Genomic DNA, 21234 nt, shown 5'->3' with positions numbered 1-21234 from the left:
TGGTGACTCCACCACCTCCCTCAGCATCCTATTCCAATGTCTGATTACTCTCTCAGTCAAGAAATTCTTCCTCAAATCTAGTCTAAACTAGATAATGATATCTAGCATTTTGTGATGTCCTCGTTCAGGAAAACCATGCTAAGGTTTTACTGTTGAAGAAAACAACATGAGGAATAGTCCCTCCAGACTGAAGTAAAAGACTTTTCCAGATGGGGAAGAGCTTCTAAATTGGACAGGGTTCTCAGATATATTCTGGAGAAAACCATGACAGTATAATTCAAGAAAGGAATCCAAAGCATCAGCTGCAGATGAGGAACTGTGGTTTGGAGAGTCCTTCCCCAGCCAGCAGAAGCACAGGTGGAGAAAAAAAATTCATTTTTATCTGATCAAAATATCAAATGCCAGCATTAAACTGTGAATCTAGACCTGACACTTGAGGTCCCACAGTGCAGCCAAGATAATCCCAATTTCCTGCCTCTAGACATAAAGTTGTCCGTTCTGGCTTTTACTTTATGCCTGCTGGCTTACTCTCTCTGAAAAGGAACAAGCTCTCTCTCAGGCATATCAGCTCCCCATGACCCACACTCGCTGAAGATTTAATTGCTTGCCTTCACAGACCACACTTTTATTACTTTAAGGGCATGATTCACACATACACCCAGCAGCACAAGCTCAATGCCTAGTAACCTAGGAGCCTGGAAAATGCCCACTGCATTTTTAAATCAATTAATCTAGAAATCTAATCTCATCAATTAATCTAGAAATAAAAAAAAAAGGAAAGTGGAATTAGTGGTCAGGTTTCTTTCTGGCAGTCAGGTCTAAGCTGCTGTTCCATGAAGCAGTCAATGTATCCCAACTGCACACCATACCCAGCACTGCAGTGGAGAAGGATGGGATGTCTGAAGGCTCAGTGTTGGAGTGCTGAGCAATGCAAATTACCCTGGGTGAGGCTGATTTTCAAAAATGTCACTGACAGCCCAGACAGGAACAATGCCTTGGACAAGAACTCGAAAACATCAGCAATGTGGAGGTCAAAAGCAAACAAGTTTATGAATGTTCTTATTACAAAGCTCCTATTTTATGAGCTTCTGAACAAATGGGCCTGTTGTCCTTTGCCAAGGGAATCATGGAAAAGAACAAATTATTTCAGTTCTTCAGCTGGAAACATCACCCTCATATCAGCTGTCAGACACTCCAGATGGAGGGGTGGGATACAGGCAATAGGAGCAACTTCAGAGGTTTTGATTTAAAGGCTTCCAGGAACTCTCACAAAAGAGGGAAACGGTGTCAGACCGACACTGTTATTGGTACTTTGGGAGTAATCTAAGAGGAGCACAGGGCTTCCCACAACACTTGAGGTAGCTTAGCAGTGCAGTTAATGAGCTGCATGTTACCAGCACCACCTGCAGAACTGCCTGGGGCTTGGGGCACAGCTTTCTGTCCAATAAATGGGGGATGGAAAACCTGTATCTCTCCCTTGAGGTCCTAGTCTAATGAGCTGCCTTGCTGGCTCAGGTCCTGGGATTTAGGTTTACAGAGTAGTGTCAAGCTGGATTTCCCACCCTTCAGACTCATCAAAGCTTCTCTCAGTCCCTCCTGTATCTCATATGGCCCATATCCCTCCAGACTCCAGGCTTACAAAGACAGCCTCTCAGGTCTTGCAGTCAGGTCTGACTGTGTGACCCAAGGAAGGGTAACCATGATCCACAGAAGTGCCATGCAGCCCCATGTGTGGTTCAAGTATCAGACTCATTGGAAGCCAGGATGGCCAAAGCCAGAGCCACACCAAACCCTGTCCTTGGAGAGCAGGTACGTCCATAGGAAACCTTTTTTCTCAGGGCAGGAAGCATCAAGATGAAAGCTGCCACGCAGACACTGTCAGGCAGCTGGTCCAAATTGGAATTTTTTGCGAGGGCTGATATGTGTATACTTTTCCATACATGGCAGGCAGATGAGCATATTTACATATTCACTGACATACAAAGTTCCACGTTGTCCTGGACTCCTATAGCTCACAGGGCATGCCTGCTTCCACCCATCTGACCCCTGATGCCTCACTCAGTACCAAAGCATCACCCAGACTTTTATCTCCAGCAACACAGCAAGGCAGGGATCATCATCAGAATGTGACACTTCAGAGTTTAACGAATCCACGGGAAAGAAAATAACTTGATCAGGGTCCTTAAAGCAGAAAGTGTAACTTTGGTGGGAAAATAGCATCTAGCAAGACAGCAGTGCTATGCCCAATGCTAAGACAACAGCTTGAGTTTTAATGTTACTGAGGAACAAAAAGCATGTCAAAGAAGTATCCTTATCAGAGCTTACAAACCACTGTGGTGGTTTGCAACCGAATGTCCCACTGTGAACAGCCCCAGACCCTTCTTTCCTGCCAGCCCTGAATGCCACTTGTTCTCCCAGGCTGGTCCCAGCACTGCCCATCCTGCAGGAGCTGAGCCCCAGGGACACCACAATCTCATCCACACTCATCCAGGAGCAGTTTAGAAACCACAGAGTGAAGGTTCCAAACCTCTGATTTTGAGCCACCGAAAAAGTATTTCCAGTGTGATGTCTGTGCCTGGAGACGAAGCTGCAGCCTCCTGACAATCAACTCTCTGTTAGCAGGTACCTGTGGCAGATTCTGTAAACCAGGGACTTAGAGGGTCTGCAGCCCTGCTGCTTGCAGACTGTGGGGAACACTTTAATTCTTTCTGCTAATAATCAGTCAGATACAGAGGAAGTGCATTTGATGTCCAGAGGCCCTTCCAACCCCCACCATTCTGTGATTTTAGCTCTTTTGTCAGGGAGTCCTTAGAAACAATATGTGGCCACTTCCTTAGAGATATATAGATGACTCAGAGAACAAGAAAGCTGGGAAGAGGCACAGAGAAAGGTGAAAGAAATCTGAAAATGTCTTAAACAGGATAGTGAGAGACCTCTCCTTTGCTTTCCCAAGCTGAGCTGCAGATCCCTCAGGGAGAATAAAGCATGTGGCAGTAACCAGTGGCTCCAACATTCTGTTTATGGTCCCTGTAAAACTCCATGCCCACCCTAAGGAGATACAGGATACAAACCACCCTTCAAATCAACCACAAGCTGTTGGTCTAAGCAGTTCCTTCCATCATAGGGATTTATGGGCTGTCAATAAGCCCAACAAGCATCAAAAGAAACCTAGACTCACAGTCCCAAAGTGCTGAGCAGTTGATAGGTATGCTAGGCAGATGTTCAAAGCAAACTTCTCAATGTCAGGAGGGTAACTGAGAAGTCATTATCCCCCAAAGAGGAGCACTGAATTCAAGCTGATGCCCAGTTATCTCTGACAAGGGGTCAGATGAATCCTGCAGTCTCTATTGCAGTCTCTTTTTACTCAGTAAGAACACCTAAAAATTATCATCAGAGTGACAACACAGCCTCCATGCTTGGTGTACAGGCAGTAATGGATCCAGCTCCTCTGCTACAGTTGCAGAAAATACTTGACATAAACAAGCTTTGATGCTCGACTTTCAAACATCCAGAGAAGAAATCAAGTTCAGTTGCATCCATACCAACAACAACTCCTCTGGCTATGAATAAGGCAAATACATTCCACCTCCCAAAATTCAGTAGTTCCTCACTGGATCATAGAACCTTAGAATCACAGCAAGCTAGGGGTCTGAAGGGACCTCAAAAGATCTACCCCAACACCCCTGTCAGAGCCTGGTCACCCACAGCAGGTTGCAGAGAAATGTGTCCAGGTGGGTTTTGAATGTCTCCAGGGAAGGAGAGTCCACAACCTCCCTGGGCAGCCTCTTACAGTGATCTGTCCCCTCACAGTGAAAAAATTCTTCCTGACATTTACATGGGACAGCCTATGCTCCAATTTTTAACTTGTTGCCCCTTGTCCTATTGTTACTCACCCCTGAGAAAAGCTTGACTCCATCCTCTTGGCTCTCTCCCTTTACATATGCATAAATATTTATGATGTTTCCCCTCATTCTCCTCCAATCTGAAGAGACCCAGCTCCCTCAGTCTTTCCTCTAAATGATCCACTCCCTTAATCATCTTGGATGGCTGCTCTGTAAGCACTAAGTGCAGGTCCAAGGCTATTACTGTAGCTCCAGCATCAAAACATGTTCAGAGTTTATAACATCTTACTTTTTCACACCCACTTTGCAAATTGCATTCAGAGGCTGAAAGTCTCTCGCCTGCATAATTGCTCTGAGGTGACTTTAACTTTTCTGTCCTTAAACTCTGCTGTCATGCCCTGCCCTGCAGCAAACACAGGGAGGAAAATGTTAGGGCATCTGGGGGAGATCTGAACCCTACAACCAGCATCACCCCAAAGCAGCCAGCTGCTCTGCCAGCAGAACAACTTGATTTTTGTGGTCCATGTAAAAGGGACCTGAAGAGCTACTCTGAACTACCCTGCCTTTATTGCATGCTTTGAACACATGCTGGGTCTGAGGTGGCTGTAGCTTTTGCTGCTCTTTTCTTCCAAGCTTACAAGCTTACAAGCTTTCATTCCCCAGCAATGGTCTAGTATGCTCAAAAATAAACCTGATGGCAACCAAAACCAAGTATGTGTACATAGGAACAAGGCAGATGTGCCTCACAACTTGGCAACAAAGAATAAAATCAGTGCAAGAGCAAATGGTGAGGAATAATTTAATATTTAGCTTCCCTTTACCATTTGACATCTCTTTCAGTGCCTGGCTTTCACTGTCCTTGTGATGGATTTCACTAATTTTCTTGACTGAATCACGATACCCCATCCATTAGCAAACTCTACAGATTATTTGTTTCAAACTCTCAAACTCTCAGGTAATATGTTTAACAAGTGAGCAGCCCACACCCAGCCCCTGTCTAGCACCAGGAAAGTTGCTGGAGCTTCCTAAAGGCACTGGGTAGATAGGGCAGCCTCAGCTTACACCAAAGCCAAGCTGCCATGTTGCAGAGGCATCACTTAAGTATGATCTCAGTATTTCCACTGCAGCCAGAAGAGCCTCCAATACAGCTAGTTGGCTCTAGTACATTTTTGAGTTATAAACAAGGGTTGTAAGAATGTCCTTGGTCACTCTATCACAAGGAGCACCAGAGGCTTAGCAGGAACAAAGGAGACCCAACTCATAAAACATTAATTACCTTCCCGTTTTTTTCAAGAACACAGGAATGCTGGTCTTCACTTACCTCAATACCATGGAATCACAGAATCATAGAATGGCCTGGGTTGGAAGGGACCTTAAAGATCACCTAGTTCCAACCCCCCTGCAGGGAGACCTCCCACCAGATCAGGATGCTCAAAACCCATTCCAACCTGGCCTTGAACACTTCCAGGGATGGGGCATCCACAACCTCCCCGGGTAACCTGTGCCAGTGCTTCACCATCCTCACAGCAGAAGAATTTCTTCCTAATAGCCAATTTAAATATACCCTTTTCCATCTTAAAACCACTACTCTTTTTCCTATCACTACACACTCATATAAGAAGTCAGTCTTCAGCTTTCCAGTAGCCCATTCAGGTACTGGAAAGCAATAAAAGGTCTTCTCAGCACTTTTTCTTCTCCAGGCTGGACAACCCCACCTCTCTCAACCTGTCTCCAATCCCCTTGGATTATCCCCACGGCCTCCTCTGGACTTGCTCAAATAGCTCCATGTTCTTCTTGTGCTGGGAGCTCCAGAACTAGACACATCACTGTAGGTAGGGTCTTATGAGAACAGAGAAGAGGGGAAGGATCCCCTCCCTTGACCTGCTGGCTAGACTGCTTTTGATGCAGTCCAGGGAGCATTTGGCTTTCTGGGCTGCAAGTGCACATTGCTGACCCACGCTGGGCTTCTTATCAACAAAATGCAGCACCAGAGAGACACAAAGACACAGGCTCTCACAACAGTTTCATGCTAGTGGTGAGGAGTTGAGCCCAGCTCTGTTACAAGTATGTTCAGAGGCAGCTTTCAGCTCAGGAGGATGAGCAGGCATTCACAAATGATGCTTTTCAGGCTCAGCCAGGTGAGCACAGTCAGCTTGGAGCCAGCTGCATGTCCCAGGTTCAGGAGAGGGCCAAGCACATCCCTCTGCCCTGCAGCATCCCAGCCCACTGCTCCAGGGCGTGTGACACAGCAGCCAGGAGAAGCTCTGTGCTGCCTGGTTTAACTGCAGGAGCTGCTTCAGTGTAGGGATACCTCTATCAGCTTTTCCTCATTCAGTAACTGGGTCACTCCCAATTTGACATGGTAAGAAAACAGAGTTTGCCTCAGCCGATTTGACTCAGCTCCCAGGAGTCAGTAAAAAAAATCAAATGCTCAGCAGACAGAAGCTCTGCCATTCATCCAGACAGGCTGAGGACCATTTGACCTCTTCTTAAAACCCTGTTATATTGTTTTAGAAGAAGGTGCTTGTTTATCCCAGCAAACTTCCCTGTCAGTCACCACTACTGCCAGCCTGCATCTGGTCCAAGAGTCCCAGTGATGAGGATACTTTCTGCTATGTGTCAGTTCTGCACACTTCTAAATGCTGTTACCTGGTGCTAAAGAGCTGATACATCCCACCCCTGAGCTTCTTACACTTCAGTTTGGTCTGATATCATTCTATCACATCGCCTGTGACTCTTGTTTTCCCCCTCATCAACATTCAATAACATGCTATGGAATGCATCACAAAATCTCCTTTCGCTCTTCACTTTTGTACTAAATGCAACATTACTTTCCAAATAAATCACTTCTGAAAGGGGAAAGCCAAACGCTGGAACTAATCCGTGCTGAACTCATGCAATAGCTGCAGATGACAGCACCTGGTACCTCTGCACAGTGCTGCAACCCCTTCTGCAATAGCAGAGATGACCCCTCCTCAGAGACCAGCACACCAAGTCCTGCCTGAGCCCCCGTTGTTTTCTTGGGGTGACTCTCCCCTACAGGGTTCCACTCAGCAGCACAGGGTTAACAAGAGCATGGCAGCACCGGCCATCCCAAGTCCCAGCCTCTTTTATGGTCCTGCTGCTTCCCCAGTTTGTGCTCATTTCATATTGTATATTTGGTTTGAGTCTTAATTGAATTGCATCTCACTGATTGCAGATTGCTGCTGATGTTGCTGACCTCATCTACAATTTCAGTTCTCACAACAAAAATACTTGTAAATTCTGTTGGCTTAGTCTACCCACAATTATTTCTGAGTTTAAGTGCCAGCCCAAATCCCTGAAGCACACCTAGAGACCCTGAACACTCTGCTGAAGATCACTTCCACCATGCCCTGTCTACCTTTTCACCTCCCTTGTAGTTTGCCTATGGGCATGCTCCAACAGTGTTCCCAAAGTCAAACTGTAAACCATCTAAACAACAAACATCTAAACATCTATCTCCTTCCTCTGATATACCAAGCTTGTTACTCTCAAAAACTGTATTAGACCAGCTTTATGTTATGGGGCCTTACAAATACATCACTGAACTGAAGAATAATAGAATTTTCAAGGTTGGAAGGAACCTTTAAGATCATCTAGTTCCAACTCCCCTGCCATGGGCAGGTTGCTCAGAGCCCTGTCCAGCCTGGCCTTAAAAACTTCCAGGGATGGGATTTCTACCACCTCTCTGGGCAACCTGCTCCAGTGTCTCACCACCCTCATGATGAGAGAACTTCTTCCTAACTTCCAGTCAAAATCTACCCTCCTCTAGTTGAATCCATTCATAGTCCAATCACTACCTAACATCCTAAGAAGTCCCTCCCCAGCTTTCTTGTAGCCCCCTGCAGATGCTGGAAGGTTACAATAAGGTCTCCTCAGAACCTTCTCTGCAGACTGAATAACCCCAACTCTCTCAGTCTGTCTTCACAGGAGAGGTGCTCCAGTCCTCTGATCATCCTCGTGAGCCTTCTCTGGACACACTCCAGCATGTCCATGTCTTTCTTGTAACAGGGGCTCCAGAACTGGACACAGTGCTCCAGGTGGGGTGTCACAAGAGCAGAGGAGGAGAATCACTTCCCTCGACCTGCTGGCCACACTTCTCTTGATGAAGCCAAGGTTGGCTTTCTGGGCTGCAGGTGTACACTGACAGCTCATGTTGAACTTCCCATCCACCAGCACTCCCAAGTCCTTTTCCTCAGGGCTGCTCTCAATCCAGTCACTGCCCAGCCTGTATCAGTGCTTGGGATTGCCTCAACCCAGATGCAGGACCTTGCACTTGGTCTTGTTGAACTTCATGAGATTGGCATGGGCCCACCTCTCCAGCCTGTCAAGGTCCCTCTGGATGCCATCCCTTCCCTCCAGTGTGTCAGCTGCACCACACAGCTTGGGGTCATCAGTGAACTTGCTGAGGGTGCACTCCATGCCACCTTCCACCCAGGATCTTTCTGGATAGCACATTTAAGCTGCCTCATCTCTCCTGTTATGCTCCTGAAGACTGGGCAAAGTCCTGTCCTCTGACACTCTCCTACTCTGCCATCCCACCCCAAATACCTAGTAAAGAAGAGGGAGACTGTTTCAGTGAGTCCCTTATGTGCCCCAGGGAAAATCTCCCAAGGCTTTGCCAACAAAATACATCTCAGTTGTGCCACTTCTGCATTCACCCGTGACCCACAGCCCAGCCCCTGATGTCAGGCTGAAGCTACGTTCTCATAGACTAGGATAGAGCTCCAGCTCTTCACATTGGCAGGATCCTGGCTATATCCACCAGGGAAGGTCAGGCAGGCATTTGCACAAGCAAGGGCAGCATCCAGTCTGACAGGAGAGGAAGCCACTGCTCTCTGCCACCTGCAGCCCTGTGGTTAATCCAGCAAAGCTGTTCAGGAGGCATATATTGAACTGTCACGGCTTGGAGACTGGCATTTAAAACAAAACAGCACAGATCTCAGGTCATTAGAAAATGCCAAGCAATAAACTTCAGGGTTCAGGAGCTGCTGTCTCAGGAGCTCCTGTACAGCAGGATGGGGCAGACTGCTGGAGGCTCTATGTAGTCATAATGCCAGTTGTCCCCACTTGCAAATTCAAACCTAAGTGAGGGGCTGTTCTTAGTGGTAGCCAATAGTTAAGAGCAGTGAGAAACCTAAGAACATCTTTCTAAACTTTCTCAGGTAATCCTGATGGACTCTGTGCTGCCTCCCCCACCCCTCCCTGGAGATTTTTATGCGAAGTCTAAAAGGTGAATCAATGAAATCTTTGGAGATGTCCAAGTAATTTTTTCACTCATACAAGAAGAAAAGGGCAAACTTGGTTCCAGTGCAGCTGAATGAACTAGCTCATCTCAGCAGGTGGGTTTCATCAAAATGCTGAAAGACCATAACCTGAGAGAGCAATAGCTTTAGTAATGTAAAACTGTGATGCTGTGAGCATCTGTAGAAGAAACAATCCCAGCAAAGCCACTGACAAAAGGGGTTTAAATTTATCAGTTTGACTTTGCACTGAAAGAGCTACTGAGCTGACTGTCACCTTACCTGAGGCTCAGTAGCTAAGGGATGTGAGTTTGCAGTAGTGACCCAAGGTGCCTATGTGCATCTTAAAGCTTGGAGTCTATCAGAGCATGCTATGATGAGACTGGAGATAGATCAGGACTGAGGTGAGAGCTCAGACTGTGCAGGGACAAACCAAAGTTTTCCAGGCTGATTTTACTCCCTAAAATCAGCTGCAAGAGGAGAGAAATCCAGTGTACAGAGAACCTGGTGGCTTGGGGAGAAGAAAGGAGGACAGATAGACTAATACAAAGTGGAGGCAATATTAATTCCAGGGATTCTGAGCTTTGACATCCTATGAGCCCTTGTTTTAAAGCAGACATCTGCTCAGCAGACCAATCAATCTCAAGGATTCAGCAGGGAATAGAAAAGAGCCTTTTAGGTTTTGTGGCAGACGAAAATGAAGAGTATTACAGGAAAATAACCACTTACGCTGTGAATGCAATTTCAAAGCCATTTTAAGAAAGCACACTTTAGCCTACTCAAAGGTCCTCCTGGGTGATAGCATAGGACCTGCACTCATCAAGTGGTTTTGAACCTTAGCAACTGCCTCAGCTATGATGCAGAAAGCCAGGAGACATCTTGTTCCAGCCCTGGAGAGTTAGTGATGACCCCACCAGGAATGCAGGAACCCCACAGGCTGCTGCAGAGGGTAGGAAGAAAGATTGAGATGTAACAAGGACATCTGTAGCTGTGAGGGTTCACAGAATTGATTTCCCTGAGCAATAGCATCGACTGCATGATCCTAAGAGATCTCCTGGCACCCCAATTCATGCTCCACAAAAAAGAGGCAGGATTAGGTCCAAAACACCCAGTGAAATATTTGCAAACCTGGAAGTTTCAGCAAGCCTCTTAACTGCAAAAGTGTTTGTGCTTTTAAAATTGAGATGGGCTTATGCTGCCCATCAATTCCAAATGGTCAGCAAGTCTCTGCAAACTATTCTATGACTACGCACACACGCCAGCACAAAACTAGTGCTTCTCTCTTAGCTGGACAAGTGTGGGCATCAGGACAACAGGCATTCCTTCAGCATCTTATCATGTAAGTGACATAAAACAGGAACCTGCCCTTCCAGACTTATCCAAAACATTTGTTTATTAACTATGCTTATATAACCAGGAAAAGTGCACTTCCTTCCTGAGCAGCACAAAGAATTACCTGTGTTTTTGAAGGTTTGGGTAATTTCAAGTATTTCATATCTCAAAAGGTCAGCTCCAGCAATGAGGAAAAGCCCTGGAGCATATGTCTGAGCATCTTTCTCTGCAGAGTGCAAACTTGGATGGCATTTATCTTGAGGCTATCAATATTTACTAAAGATGGCTATAACATCACCTTGCTCTTGCTGCATTAGTCATGAAGGACACAGACCACAAAAACAAGAGAGCAAATGGACTTAGTGCATATTCTCAAGCCTGCTGTTAAACCCCCGGGATTCTCCTTCTCACACAAGGACATTTCATAGCATAACAGGGTTAGAGGGAAATTCAGATTGGAAGAGTTTCCCAGAAGTGTCTACTACAACCTCCTGCCCAAAGGCCATATTATTTGGTCTTGAAAACCTCCATAAACAGACATGGCACAAGCTCTCTAGGCAAGCTGTTCCATTATTTGAGTGACTTCACAGTGAAAGTTTTTTCTTATATACAATCAAAACCTCTCATTTCAACTCATCTCAGATGTTGTGTCTCATTGTCCCTCCATGCACTGCTGTGAAGAATTTGGCTCTGCCTTCTCAGTCAGATCCTTGTAGGCACTGTCAGGCTGCTGCTGGGTTCCTTCTCCAGGTTGAGCAAGCCCAGACTGACTGTGTCAGTACAACTATTGCAGTGGGCAGCTGTGTCCCACAGCCCAGGATCCAGCCATCTGGGGACACTTGTGACCTGGGTGTCTTTGGCTTTTTAACAGAAGTAGCAATTCATGTGTGAATTCAGCACAAGAAAGCATCCCTATGCCTAGGGTGAGCCAGACACAGAGGTTAGCAGTGTTGCCCCTGGAGAGCATAACCTGCCAACACCATTTCCTTACTTCAGAAAAATCCACAAGAGAAGGCTAAGAAGGAAATTTCAGGTGTAATTCCCGCTTTTATATGTTTTGGGGCTTTCTTTTTGGTGGTTTGTTTTGTTTGTTTGGTTGGTTTTTTGCTTGGTTTGGTTTGGTGGTTTTTTTGTGCCTGCTTTAAGCATAAGTTTGAGATGAGCTTAAAGTAAAATCACAAAAGCAAGTCCTGCTGAATGCCACAGGAACTGAACTACACCCCTCCCTATTTCTCTGCCCTCTGTCCTTCCAGTAAGCTGACCAACATCCCCAGATTTCCTGCACCCTATAAATAAATCACATCAGTATCTGTACTCAGGTCTCTGTAGATGACCTGGAGGGACCACAGAGCTGCTCCCAGCCAGCTGAGCTGCAGGGCTCATGTTTAGAAATAAGAGATTAGACCCGTCCACTTTAGGAACCACTGCAGAGTCTTCAAGGAACCAAAGTGTCACCTGAAATGCAATCACAGAGCACAACTGCAGCAGACTAAGCACGCTGATTGAAACCAAAGGTGAATGCTCTATAGCAACCACTCTGAGTGCATCAAGCAGATACTAACTTCCATAGAGGTAGTTTGCTGTCCAGTCCTTTTAAATCAGGCCAATTATTTAGGCACCTAGCTGTAGAAGTGGGAGTTTTTTTCCAGGCAGTGTTGGCACGGACGTGTGCATCTCAGTGATCGCTTTATTTTATTTCAACTTGCAAATCATTCATGCTCATTCTGAAATAGAAAGGCCATCAGGCAGAGCACGACACTAGGGAAATTGCCAAGAACATGATAAAGAGCAATAGCAGCAGTTAGTATCTATTGCACCAGAAGCAGAACACACACACTGAGATTATTTATGAGAGGTGGTGCTGCCTGAAGCAGATGCTGAGATGCCAAGACACACGTTTTATCACAATGCCCCTGATATTTACAGCTTTTCTTAAATCTTCACCTCCAGGATTCATGGGGATTTAGAGATTTTTAGATTCTAAAACTCCCCAGTTTTCAAGTCATAGAATCACTGAATGGTTTGGGTTGGAAGAGACCTTGAAAGATCATCCAGTTCCAACCCCTCTGCCACGGGCAGGGACACCTTCCACCAGACCAAGTTGTTCCAAGCCCCATCCAGCCTGGCCTTGAACACTTCCAGGGATGGGGCAGACACAGCTTCTCTGGGCATCCTGTTTCAGCATCTCACCACCTTCATAGTTAAAAATTTCTTCCCAATGTCTAACTTAAATCTCCCCTCTTCCAGTTTAAAGCCACTATGCCCCCTCCTATCACTCTGTACCCTTGTAAAAAGCCTCTCCCCAGCCTTTTTGTTACCCCTCCAGGTACTAGAAGGTGCTCTAAGGTCTCCCCAGAGCCTTCTCTTCTCCAGGCTGAACAACCCCAACCCTCAGTCTGTCTCCATAGCTCCAACTCTCTGATCATCTTTGTGGCCTCCTGTGCACTCACTCCAACAGCTCCATCTCCTTCCAGTGTTGGGGGTCCAGAACTGGACACATCACTCCAGGTAGGGTCTCACCAGAGCAGAGCAGATGAGCAGAATCCCCTCCCTCTCCTTGCTAGCCATGTTCTTTGGATGCAGCCCAGGACACAGTTGGATTTCTGAGATGCAAGTGCACATTGCTGGCTCGTGTGGAGCTTCTCGTCAACCAACACCCCCAAGTCCTTTTTCCTCAGGGCTGGTCTCAATCCAATCTCCACTCAGCCTGTATTTCTGCTTGTGAGGGTCAGAGCCAAGGTGCAGGACTTTGCACTTGGCCTTGTTGAACTTCATGGGGTTGGCACCCACCTCTTAAGCCTGCCAAGATCCCCCTAGATTGCAACCCCTCCCTTCGGTGTGTTGATTACACCACACATCTTGGTGCTGCCAGCAAGCTTGCTCAATCCCACTGCCTATGTTGGTTAAACAGCACCAGTCCCAATACCAACCCCTGAGGAACATCACTCATCACTGGTCTCCATTTGGACACTGAGCTGTTGACCACAACTTTCTGAATGCAACTGGCCAGTCAATTCATATCTTTCTAATCCACATATTTCTGATTTCTAATTTCAAACCATATATTTCTAATTTGGAGACCAGGGACAGTCCAGGTAGATGATGTCAGTTGCATTCCTCTTGTCCACTGATGCTGTGACCCCACTGTAAAAGACCACCAGGTGTGTCAGGCACCATTTGCTACTGACCAACTCTTCATTTTCCATGTGCTTAAGCATAATTTACATGGAGATCTGCTCCATGATTATTGCTGGACACAGAGGTGAGGCTGACTGGTCTGCAGTTCCTGAAGCAGTGTTAAGTAACCAAAGGGGGCTGATAACAGGCATTTTGGGCACATTGAATCATCCTGAATACGGAAATGTGTTTTTCAGAGCATTTCAGGTATCCCTTTAAGACTGCAATTAGGGGCTGATTTTAAAACCACCTCCAGGCAGCCTTCAAGTTTTGCTCACATAATTATGTCTGGATGCAAAGCTTGAGGCTGTTTATGAACAGGAGACCTTTAATGTTCTATTTTCTGACTACACATCCTGTAGCTTTCTGTATCCTGTTAAGGTGTTTTTTTTCCCCAGCATTAATGGAGAGTGCCCTTTGCAAGTCACTGAATTATTCCCAAGCAGTGCCACAAAGCAGTATTTGTCCAGGAATGAAAAGACTGTAAACAACTGTGTATTCCACTTACACTGCAGATCCAGAAAGTTCTGTACAAAACAGAAACTAAATCATGTTTAGCTGCAACCAGTATGTTTAGTGGCTAACACAGACACCCAACATTCTCCCAGCATCAGTCCTGGCCAGCCTATTGCAGTGGGAAGGCAGCTCTTGCCTGGACCTTTCCCTCTAGGCCACCCAAGTCTGGGATGCTCCTGGCAGGTGGAAACTCTTCTTAGAGTTTGAGATCAAAGCAGAATTAGGTCCTACTAGATTAGGATCTAATCAGGGCTACTGAATTGGATCCAGGTTATGGTAGCCAAGGTGAGATACCCTGAGAAGAGCTACCCAGTGAGCCAGCTGTCTTACCCATAGACTCATACAAACACCAGGACCACAGAGATTGCAGCTAATATGACAGCAGCAACACAACTGCAGCAGTGGCCAGGGCAAGCAAGGGGTGGGATGGAAAGACCCCACTGCACAAACTCTTGCCAAGTCCATAAGAGCTTCTCTGCTGCAGGTTACATTCATGGCAAAGAGTGTGGCACAAATGAGTAGCATGAAGCCTCCCTAGAGATAAGCCAAGATTGCAGAAACCTGACTACATGAATACAAAATCCAAGGATGCCCTATGTTTTCCACCCACCTGCTCATGCTGCCCAGGATGTATCACTGCCTGCAGACTTTTCCATCCTCTTCCTCACAGTTTGGTGCTGGGACATAGCCATGGTACCCAGAGTTCTCTGCACTGTTCATTCCAGCACTCAGTTGGAGTGTTCAGTGTCAGCAAGACCCTTGCCAGGTTTGAGAGTGTGCACAACTAAACTCATGTCTGAGGATGTGTAACACTGAAAGCATTTGTTTCATTCATGCAGGCCCTTGATTTGGTTTTGGGAGAATGGAGACAGACAGATCCATGAAAAAAAACAATCCAATCATGACTGTCCCCAGGGAAAAACATCAACACTGCCTTCTGTAGGCTGTGGCATCCTGACCCTCCCAGGGTGAGAGACCAGGTGCCCCAGAGAAGAGATTTCTATTGCTTAGCTTGAGAGAGACAAACGCACAGCCTGAGTCAGTGTATCGGTGAAATGAATTTTTTGCTATAACAAAAAGGCTAAACTGCAATAAAGTTGCCAAGGCATCAGTTCAGTGATAGAGATATATAAAGCCCATATTTTTGCTAGAGTAATTTGGCCAAAATGCACAGACTTTCCAATTTATACTGGGAAAATATACAGCCCACGGTGGCAGGGTGATATGATCTTACAGTACAAAACCCCCACTGATGGATAGCTGTGTGCCCTGGCTACTTGCCAGGCACAAATTAACCATCTGAGCTACTAAAATGGATGGCTAGGGGCAAAAATATAACTGCCATCATCTCAGGATTAGGACCAATCTAAGTACTTCATTACCAAATCATTAGCCCTGGAGACAGTCTCACACAGTGGGAAAATGTTGACTTTATTTAATTGAAATGAAGTTCTATTGGTTGATCCTGGGAATACTACCATAACTGATTTTTTTTTAATAGCAAAGTAAGTATATAACCACTTTATTCTATTGCTTCTCTACACCTTGGAGGTCCACTACCAATGCCCTGATGTCAGCTGGTACTAGGGTGCTCTGATCTGAAGCATCACCTCTCCATCCTCAGGGATGGTTAATAAGCTGATTTCACACAAAAGGAGTTGAGTGTTTTTCTCCCAGCAAGCACAATCTGCACACCTGCACTGCTGTGGTCAACAGGAGAGCAAGCAAGGACTTGCATGCAACACCTACCTTAGTGCAGCAGAAGCAGCTCTGAGAAGGAGTGAGCAATTCATGCCCAGGGATATGCATGCCAAGGGCAGGAAAGCATAGGAAAAAGCAGCCTTTTCCCTCAAGTCTGCTTTCCTCTCTTTCCTCTGAGTATGTCCATCCCTGGAGCAAGAGGAGCAAAGTAGGAAGAAACACTTGTGCCTAGAGGAGAGGGCTCGTGCATTTCTGATGGGTTTGTGGAGGCTGCAGTGAGATGTGCAGCTGATCCTCTGCATCTGCTAAAAGCCCTCTGATTTATGGTTTGATATTAGCTGTTTGCATTGCTGGGCTGCAGCTGAGAGATTTCTGGCCTGTAGGAGGCTGGTAGACCTTAGAGAGAGAATGATTAAGAAATACTGCTGCCTAGGTTTCCTATTTTTGATGTTTTATGACTTGTGTTCTCTGTGATCAGACTAAGCAAAAAGGAATTAATAGTTTTAGGACACTGAGCTACCAAAATGACCCGGCCATCCTGAGGCAAGCAGTTTAGCCAAGCTTAGCCCATCATTGTGGTGGATTACAGCTGGTGAGGGATCTGCAGCTCCTTGACATTCTTGGCCAGGATTTGGGTGACCCATCCCCACATTCAACCCTAATTTCACTCGGTTTCCTCTCAGCTAAAATCAGAGCAGTGCTGCTCCCAGCCTCTCACCTTGCAATCAGCGGTGACTGCAGCAAAAACTGTGGAGGAATAAGGGGACCATGCAACATCCCCTACAGCAGAATTCAGGTCAAAAAAAAACATCGGAGCCCTGTAAAAAAAAAAAAAAAAAAGAAAAAAGACAAAGAGAGAAGAACTCATTTAAGCACACGCAGCTCTGGAAGCAAAACATGGAGCTATAAACACTCTGATGCTGCAGCCTGTGTTATTCAAGGCCAACTGTACAAGTGGGAGATGGAGTATTTCTCTATGGCTGATTCCAGCCAGGGTCTGAGACAAAGGCACAGCAAAAATGAGCATCTACTAAAGTAGGCTGGCATTGGTCATGCTGCAATAAGGGGAGAGGTAGAATGCTCCTTTCTTTCTGAAAGCACTTTCAGAGCTTCCCCCCAGCACACTTGGCAATTCTTTCTGGTTAATAATTATAGAGGAAAAAAGTGATTTTCCCTCTATGGACTTCTGACAACAACATTGAATATTAGTGCAGTATTGGCATATTTGCAGCAGAAAATACTTGACTCTGACGGATTTACAAAAAAATCAATTTCCTAATTGAAACCAGAAATTCCTCAACTATTAACCCTGAAGTTTATTATGTATTTTAATTTTCTTTTTCCTCTCTGGCTCCTAGGAGGTGGCCCTGAAACCATAAGCTGGCACCTGACTTTGTTCTATAGCATTGCTATAGAATAACCCTGCCACAGCAGATGCTGTCTGAAGAAAGCCAGGTCCAAAGCAAAGCAATCAGCCTATGCACCAAGCTGCACTTCTTGACAAGTTCCCAGGGCAGCTGATGCTGCATTTTATACCTCATACCTGAAAAGTAAAAATCTGAGTGACAAGCCCCAGAAGAAGAGATAAGAGAGCAATTAGTAAAATAAACACCTAAGAGGGAAACTGAGACTGAGGTATGAGCAGAGTTGACATGTGCAGCTGGCATGTCAGGTTGGACCTCCCCTCCCACACCAGGAAAACAGGACCTACTTGATGGTGTGGTCCCAGATTTTGACTGTCCAGTCAGAGCTGCAGGAAATGAAGATTTTCAAGTGGTAGGGATTCCAGCTGACTGAGTCCACAGCCATCTGATGGGCATCAAATACATCCAGGACGTGGCTTGAATAGTGTTTTGAACACTGCAATGGAAAGAACTGATCAGTAATCAGAGCTAGACCTTCTTCTGGAGCTCATATTCCTGCAGAAACATGCCTCAGAATACTTGTATGCTATCCCAGGCTCTTCTGGGCTGGCTGGGAGGACATGGCTGGTATCCAGGGGTGCTACAGAAATGAAATAATTTATCACTAAATAATTTAGTGTTGTTTTACCCCACTTGCAGGTAACACCTCTGCAATACACAGAGGTAGGAAATGGAGCTGTCTGGAATTACAGCCAGATCCAGGCATGAGAGCCCATTCCTCACTGCAGGAGTTCCTGCCAGCTGGGCTTCTGTTGTGGGAAAGGCAGGGGAGAACATCTGGATTGCTCAGGAGCACACAGCACCATGTGTCATGACTGCAAGCTCCAGCAACAGTGCCCTCAGCAGAAGAACAACCTATCAGACCCTTGGGTTCTACAGATTTTGGGAACGTGCCAGAAGTTCCTCCCCTGACATCCCTCTGCAACAGCCTCCTTGTGAGAACCTGCAGCTCTTTCTCTTGTGCCATTTTTGACTCTCCAGAGGGGTGGGAGAACCACTGCTCAGTCATGTCCCTGATGGGTAGGTGAGCCACCCTGCACATCAGCCAGCAGCAGGATGGACAAACCCTGCACATGCATGCAAGAGCCAGGCAAGCAGCATCACAACTGTGGGGGCTACTGAATGACAAAATGCAGGATGTGTGCAAGAGATGGAAAAGATTTGGGAGCCTTGTAAAAGTCACTTTGTGTGTAAGCTCACAGTGAGGGGGAGAAGTTCCAATCTGCTTGTCTGCAGGAGCAGAATACAGGACTCCATCCAGATCCTATCAGTACTGTATGCACAGAAAAATGAAGTTATCCTCCCCAGACTGCAGCCCCTCTGTGGTGAGGCTTTCTTCACATTAGCAACAAGAACTTCATAGAATCACAGAATCATTAAGGTTTGAAAAGAGCTTCAAGATCATCGAGTCCAACCATAATCCAACCACCACAACCACTAAACCATATCTTGAAGCACCACATCTCAATGCTTCTTGAACACCTACAGTGATGGTGGCTCCAACCCATCCCAATGGCTCTGATGAGAGAGATTTTTTTTCTAATATATCTCACAAGTTCTGTCTTCTTGGTTGTGTTCTCACACACAAGCTGTGCCCACAAGATAGTTTTAGGGTTTTCTGTCAATCTTTTCACAGGTTTTCTTGGTCACTCCCCAGTGAGTGCAGCCACACATCATCTGTGCAAGCAGCAGGATTACTGACTTGTGACATGATTTAGATTCTTGCAAACCAAAGCTCTAACTACAATAAGGCTTAACTGTTTATTACACGTGACACTGCCTGGGTACTCAAGACCTGTTTTCTTCCTATGCTCTTGTGCATTGACGCAGGTACTGGATTGAGGGTGCTCAACTCTTCACACAGCAGGAGCTCCTGCATCCCTGGGAGGCTGCTACGGTAGGAAATGGAAAAAAAGAAAGTGGCTCATGTCCTGCTGAGATTTACTGACAGCTTGCTAATAGTTTGGTGAGTAACCTGTCCCTGAGTTACTGTTCCTGTGTGCAATTAAGGTACCGAAACATCCTTTAATGGCATATTTCATAAGTTTGCTTCCTAATTCTTGAAGTTCAGCCACTAGGAAAATTGGTATTTTGCTTGTTTTGAAAATCATTTTGCCAGGAACAGACAAAATAGGTCATGAGTAATTAACACAAGAGAGAAGCTGATTTATCCTTCCAAGTATGTGGACTGAAAGTTCCTCATACTTCTCATACTTTAGGTCTGCAAAGAGTGAGATCCTAACCAGATTCATCTGCATCCAGCAGAACTGTAAGGCTTAGCACTCTGTTTTTAAGGCCTTGCTGGGCCTGAGCCCTTGATCAGTGTAGTTCTATGGGCACTGGCACAGGAGGTGATGCTCTAGGATGTGCTGGTTCACAGCACTGCCTTTGCAATCAGCAAATGTAGCACAGAGATGAAGCCCAGGACCAACAGGAAAGTGGTCTGAGGTTTTCCTATTAAATCAGCCTCAAAAAAGGTTGTGTAGGGCAGATGCTTTGCTGTGTCCCTTTTGAGAGATGAATCCTGTTTGCTTGCTTCAGCTTGAAGCCATACATGTTGCTCTGTCAGCCCCACACCATGTTTACCCAAACCTTTGGTATCATCCCTGATATGCAAGACAGGGCCATGTTCTTTCCAACATGCATTTTGAAGAAGCATCACAAACTCAAGAAAAAGCTCAGAAAGAAGTAGGATGAATAAAGGAGTTTCTGGGCTAACTAGAATTACTGGCAAAATCTCCCCGTTGCTATTGACCTTAGTAACCCTACAGTTTTAAGTGTCAGAATGAAAACAGAACCACTGAAAAATGTGACACCTAACTTCTGACATGACAGCTTTGGAGAGGACAGGCTGATTCAGGGAGCAGGTGCTGCATTACAACGAGTAATGTATATATAGTATTTTTATACTATTCTACCTGACAGGTAGAGTTTGATTGACTCTAGCCAAGCATATCTTTATTGTGATTGGTGAGAAGTTCTCTTATAAACTCATAGGGTAGAGAATATTGAGAGTGCAGGCTCAGTGAGTGGTGGTCATACCTTGGAGGTGGGCGGCTTTAGGGATGGAGATATGTTTTTTTCTTATAATGAGATTATAATGAGCAAAGTTCACCTTAAGGACAGCATTTTGTCAAAGGCTGGCAGGTTGTTATCCCAGAGTTTTGAAACTGCAATTAGTTGCTATTGTTGCCACAGAGCGTGTCTGCAGTGCCTCCACTTTGCTTCATCCTCCTTGCAATTTCTCTTGGAGTTAGCACACTGAGTACCCCTGATAATGCCATAATCTGAGGTAGTCAACCTGCTTCAAATGCTGTACCTTTCCTAAAAGATACAAATGCACTCTAAGTCACTTCTAGCAATTATTGCCATTATTCCACAGCAGGCATTCATGCAGTGTGTCAGATCTTCTAGAGCAGTGCTCCAATTTGCTGAGAGTGTTTTTCTCCTGTTTAAATGGTGGTAGATGTGTGTGAACAGTAAATGGTCGTTTTATGAGGGAACAGAAAAGCAAGAATGTGTCTATGGCAATATAGGCAACAAGTACAAAGATGACTGGTGACAGGGTGAGTACTGGGAGGAAGAGGAGAACTCCACAGACACAAACCTTATGAATAATCTTCATTAACAGCGCTTCAGTTTACACTAGACACTAGCCTGACACAAAACTTCTTCACATTCACGGTGAATGGATGATTATTAGTGTCCTTGTAACACTGAGTGTTTCTTTAGTTCACTGGCAGAAACACTGAGGCTCTAGGCAACACAGAAATAAAAAAATATTATTTCCAAAGAAAGCTTTGTACCTGGCAACAGAAAGAGTACTGCCCAACACTGGCACCCCCAGGCAGACCAGGGCACCCAGATGCTCTTCACAAATTGCTGAAACAAATGAGTCCCCTGTAGTTGTGAACAGACCAGAGGGTCTCCTGTGTTTTTGTACAGTGTCTCCGTGTAGAGATTTGTAACAGAAACACT

The 21234-nt window shown here is 45.7% G+C and overlaps 1 protein-coding gene across 3 annotated transcripts in view; it reads right to left on the bottom strand.

The window, feature by feature from the left end:
• DNAI1 (dynein axonemal intermediate chain 1) overlaps positions 1-21234 on the bottom strand; it is a 147636-nt gene that overhangs the window by 29456 nt on the left and 96946 nt on the right. For all 3 annotated transcript variants that reach the window (XM_071730134.1, XM_071730133.1, XM_071730132.1), the window contains exons 17-18: positions 17544-17692; positions 16551-16650 (exon numbers count right to left, since the gene is read on the bottom strand). In XM_071730134.1, coding sequence (XP_071586235.1) covers positions 16551-16650; positions 17544-17692 — 249 coding nt within the window. The remainder of the gene's footprint in view (positions 1-16550; positions 16651-17543; positions 17693-21234) is intronic.

This window comes from Heliangelus exortis, chromosome Z (assembly GCF_036169615.1).
Source record: "Heliangelus exortis chromosome Z, bHelExo1.hap1, whole genome shotgun sequence".
In the NCBI taxonomy this organism is placed as follows: domain Eukaryota; kingdom Metazoa; phylum Chordata; class Aves; order Apodiformes; family Trochilidae; genus Heliangelus; species Heliangelus exortis.
The sequence above is the reverse complement of the archived record's forward strand: the minus strand, read 5'-3'. Positions and strand labels throughout refer to the sequence as shown.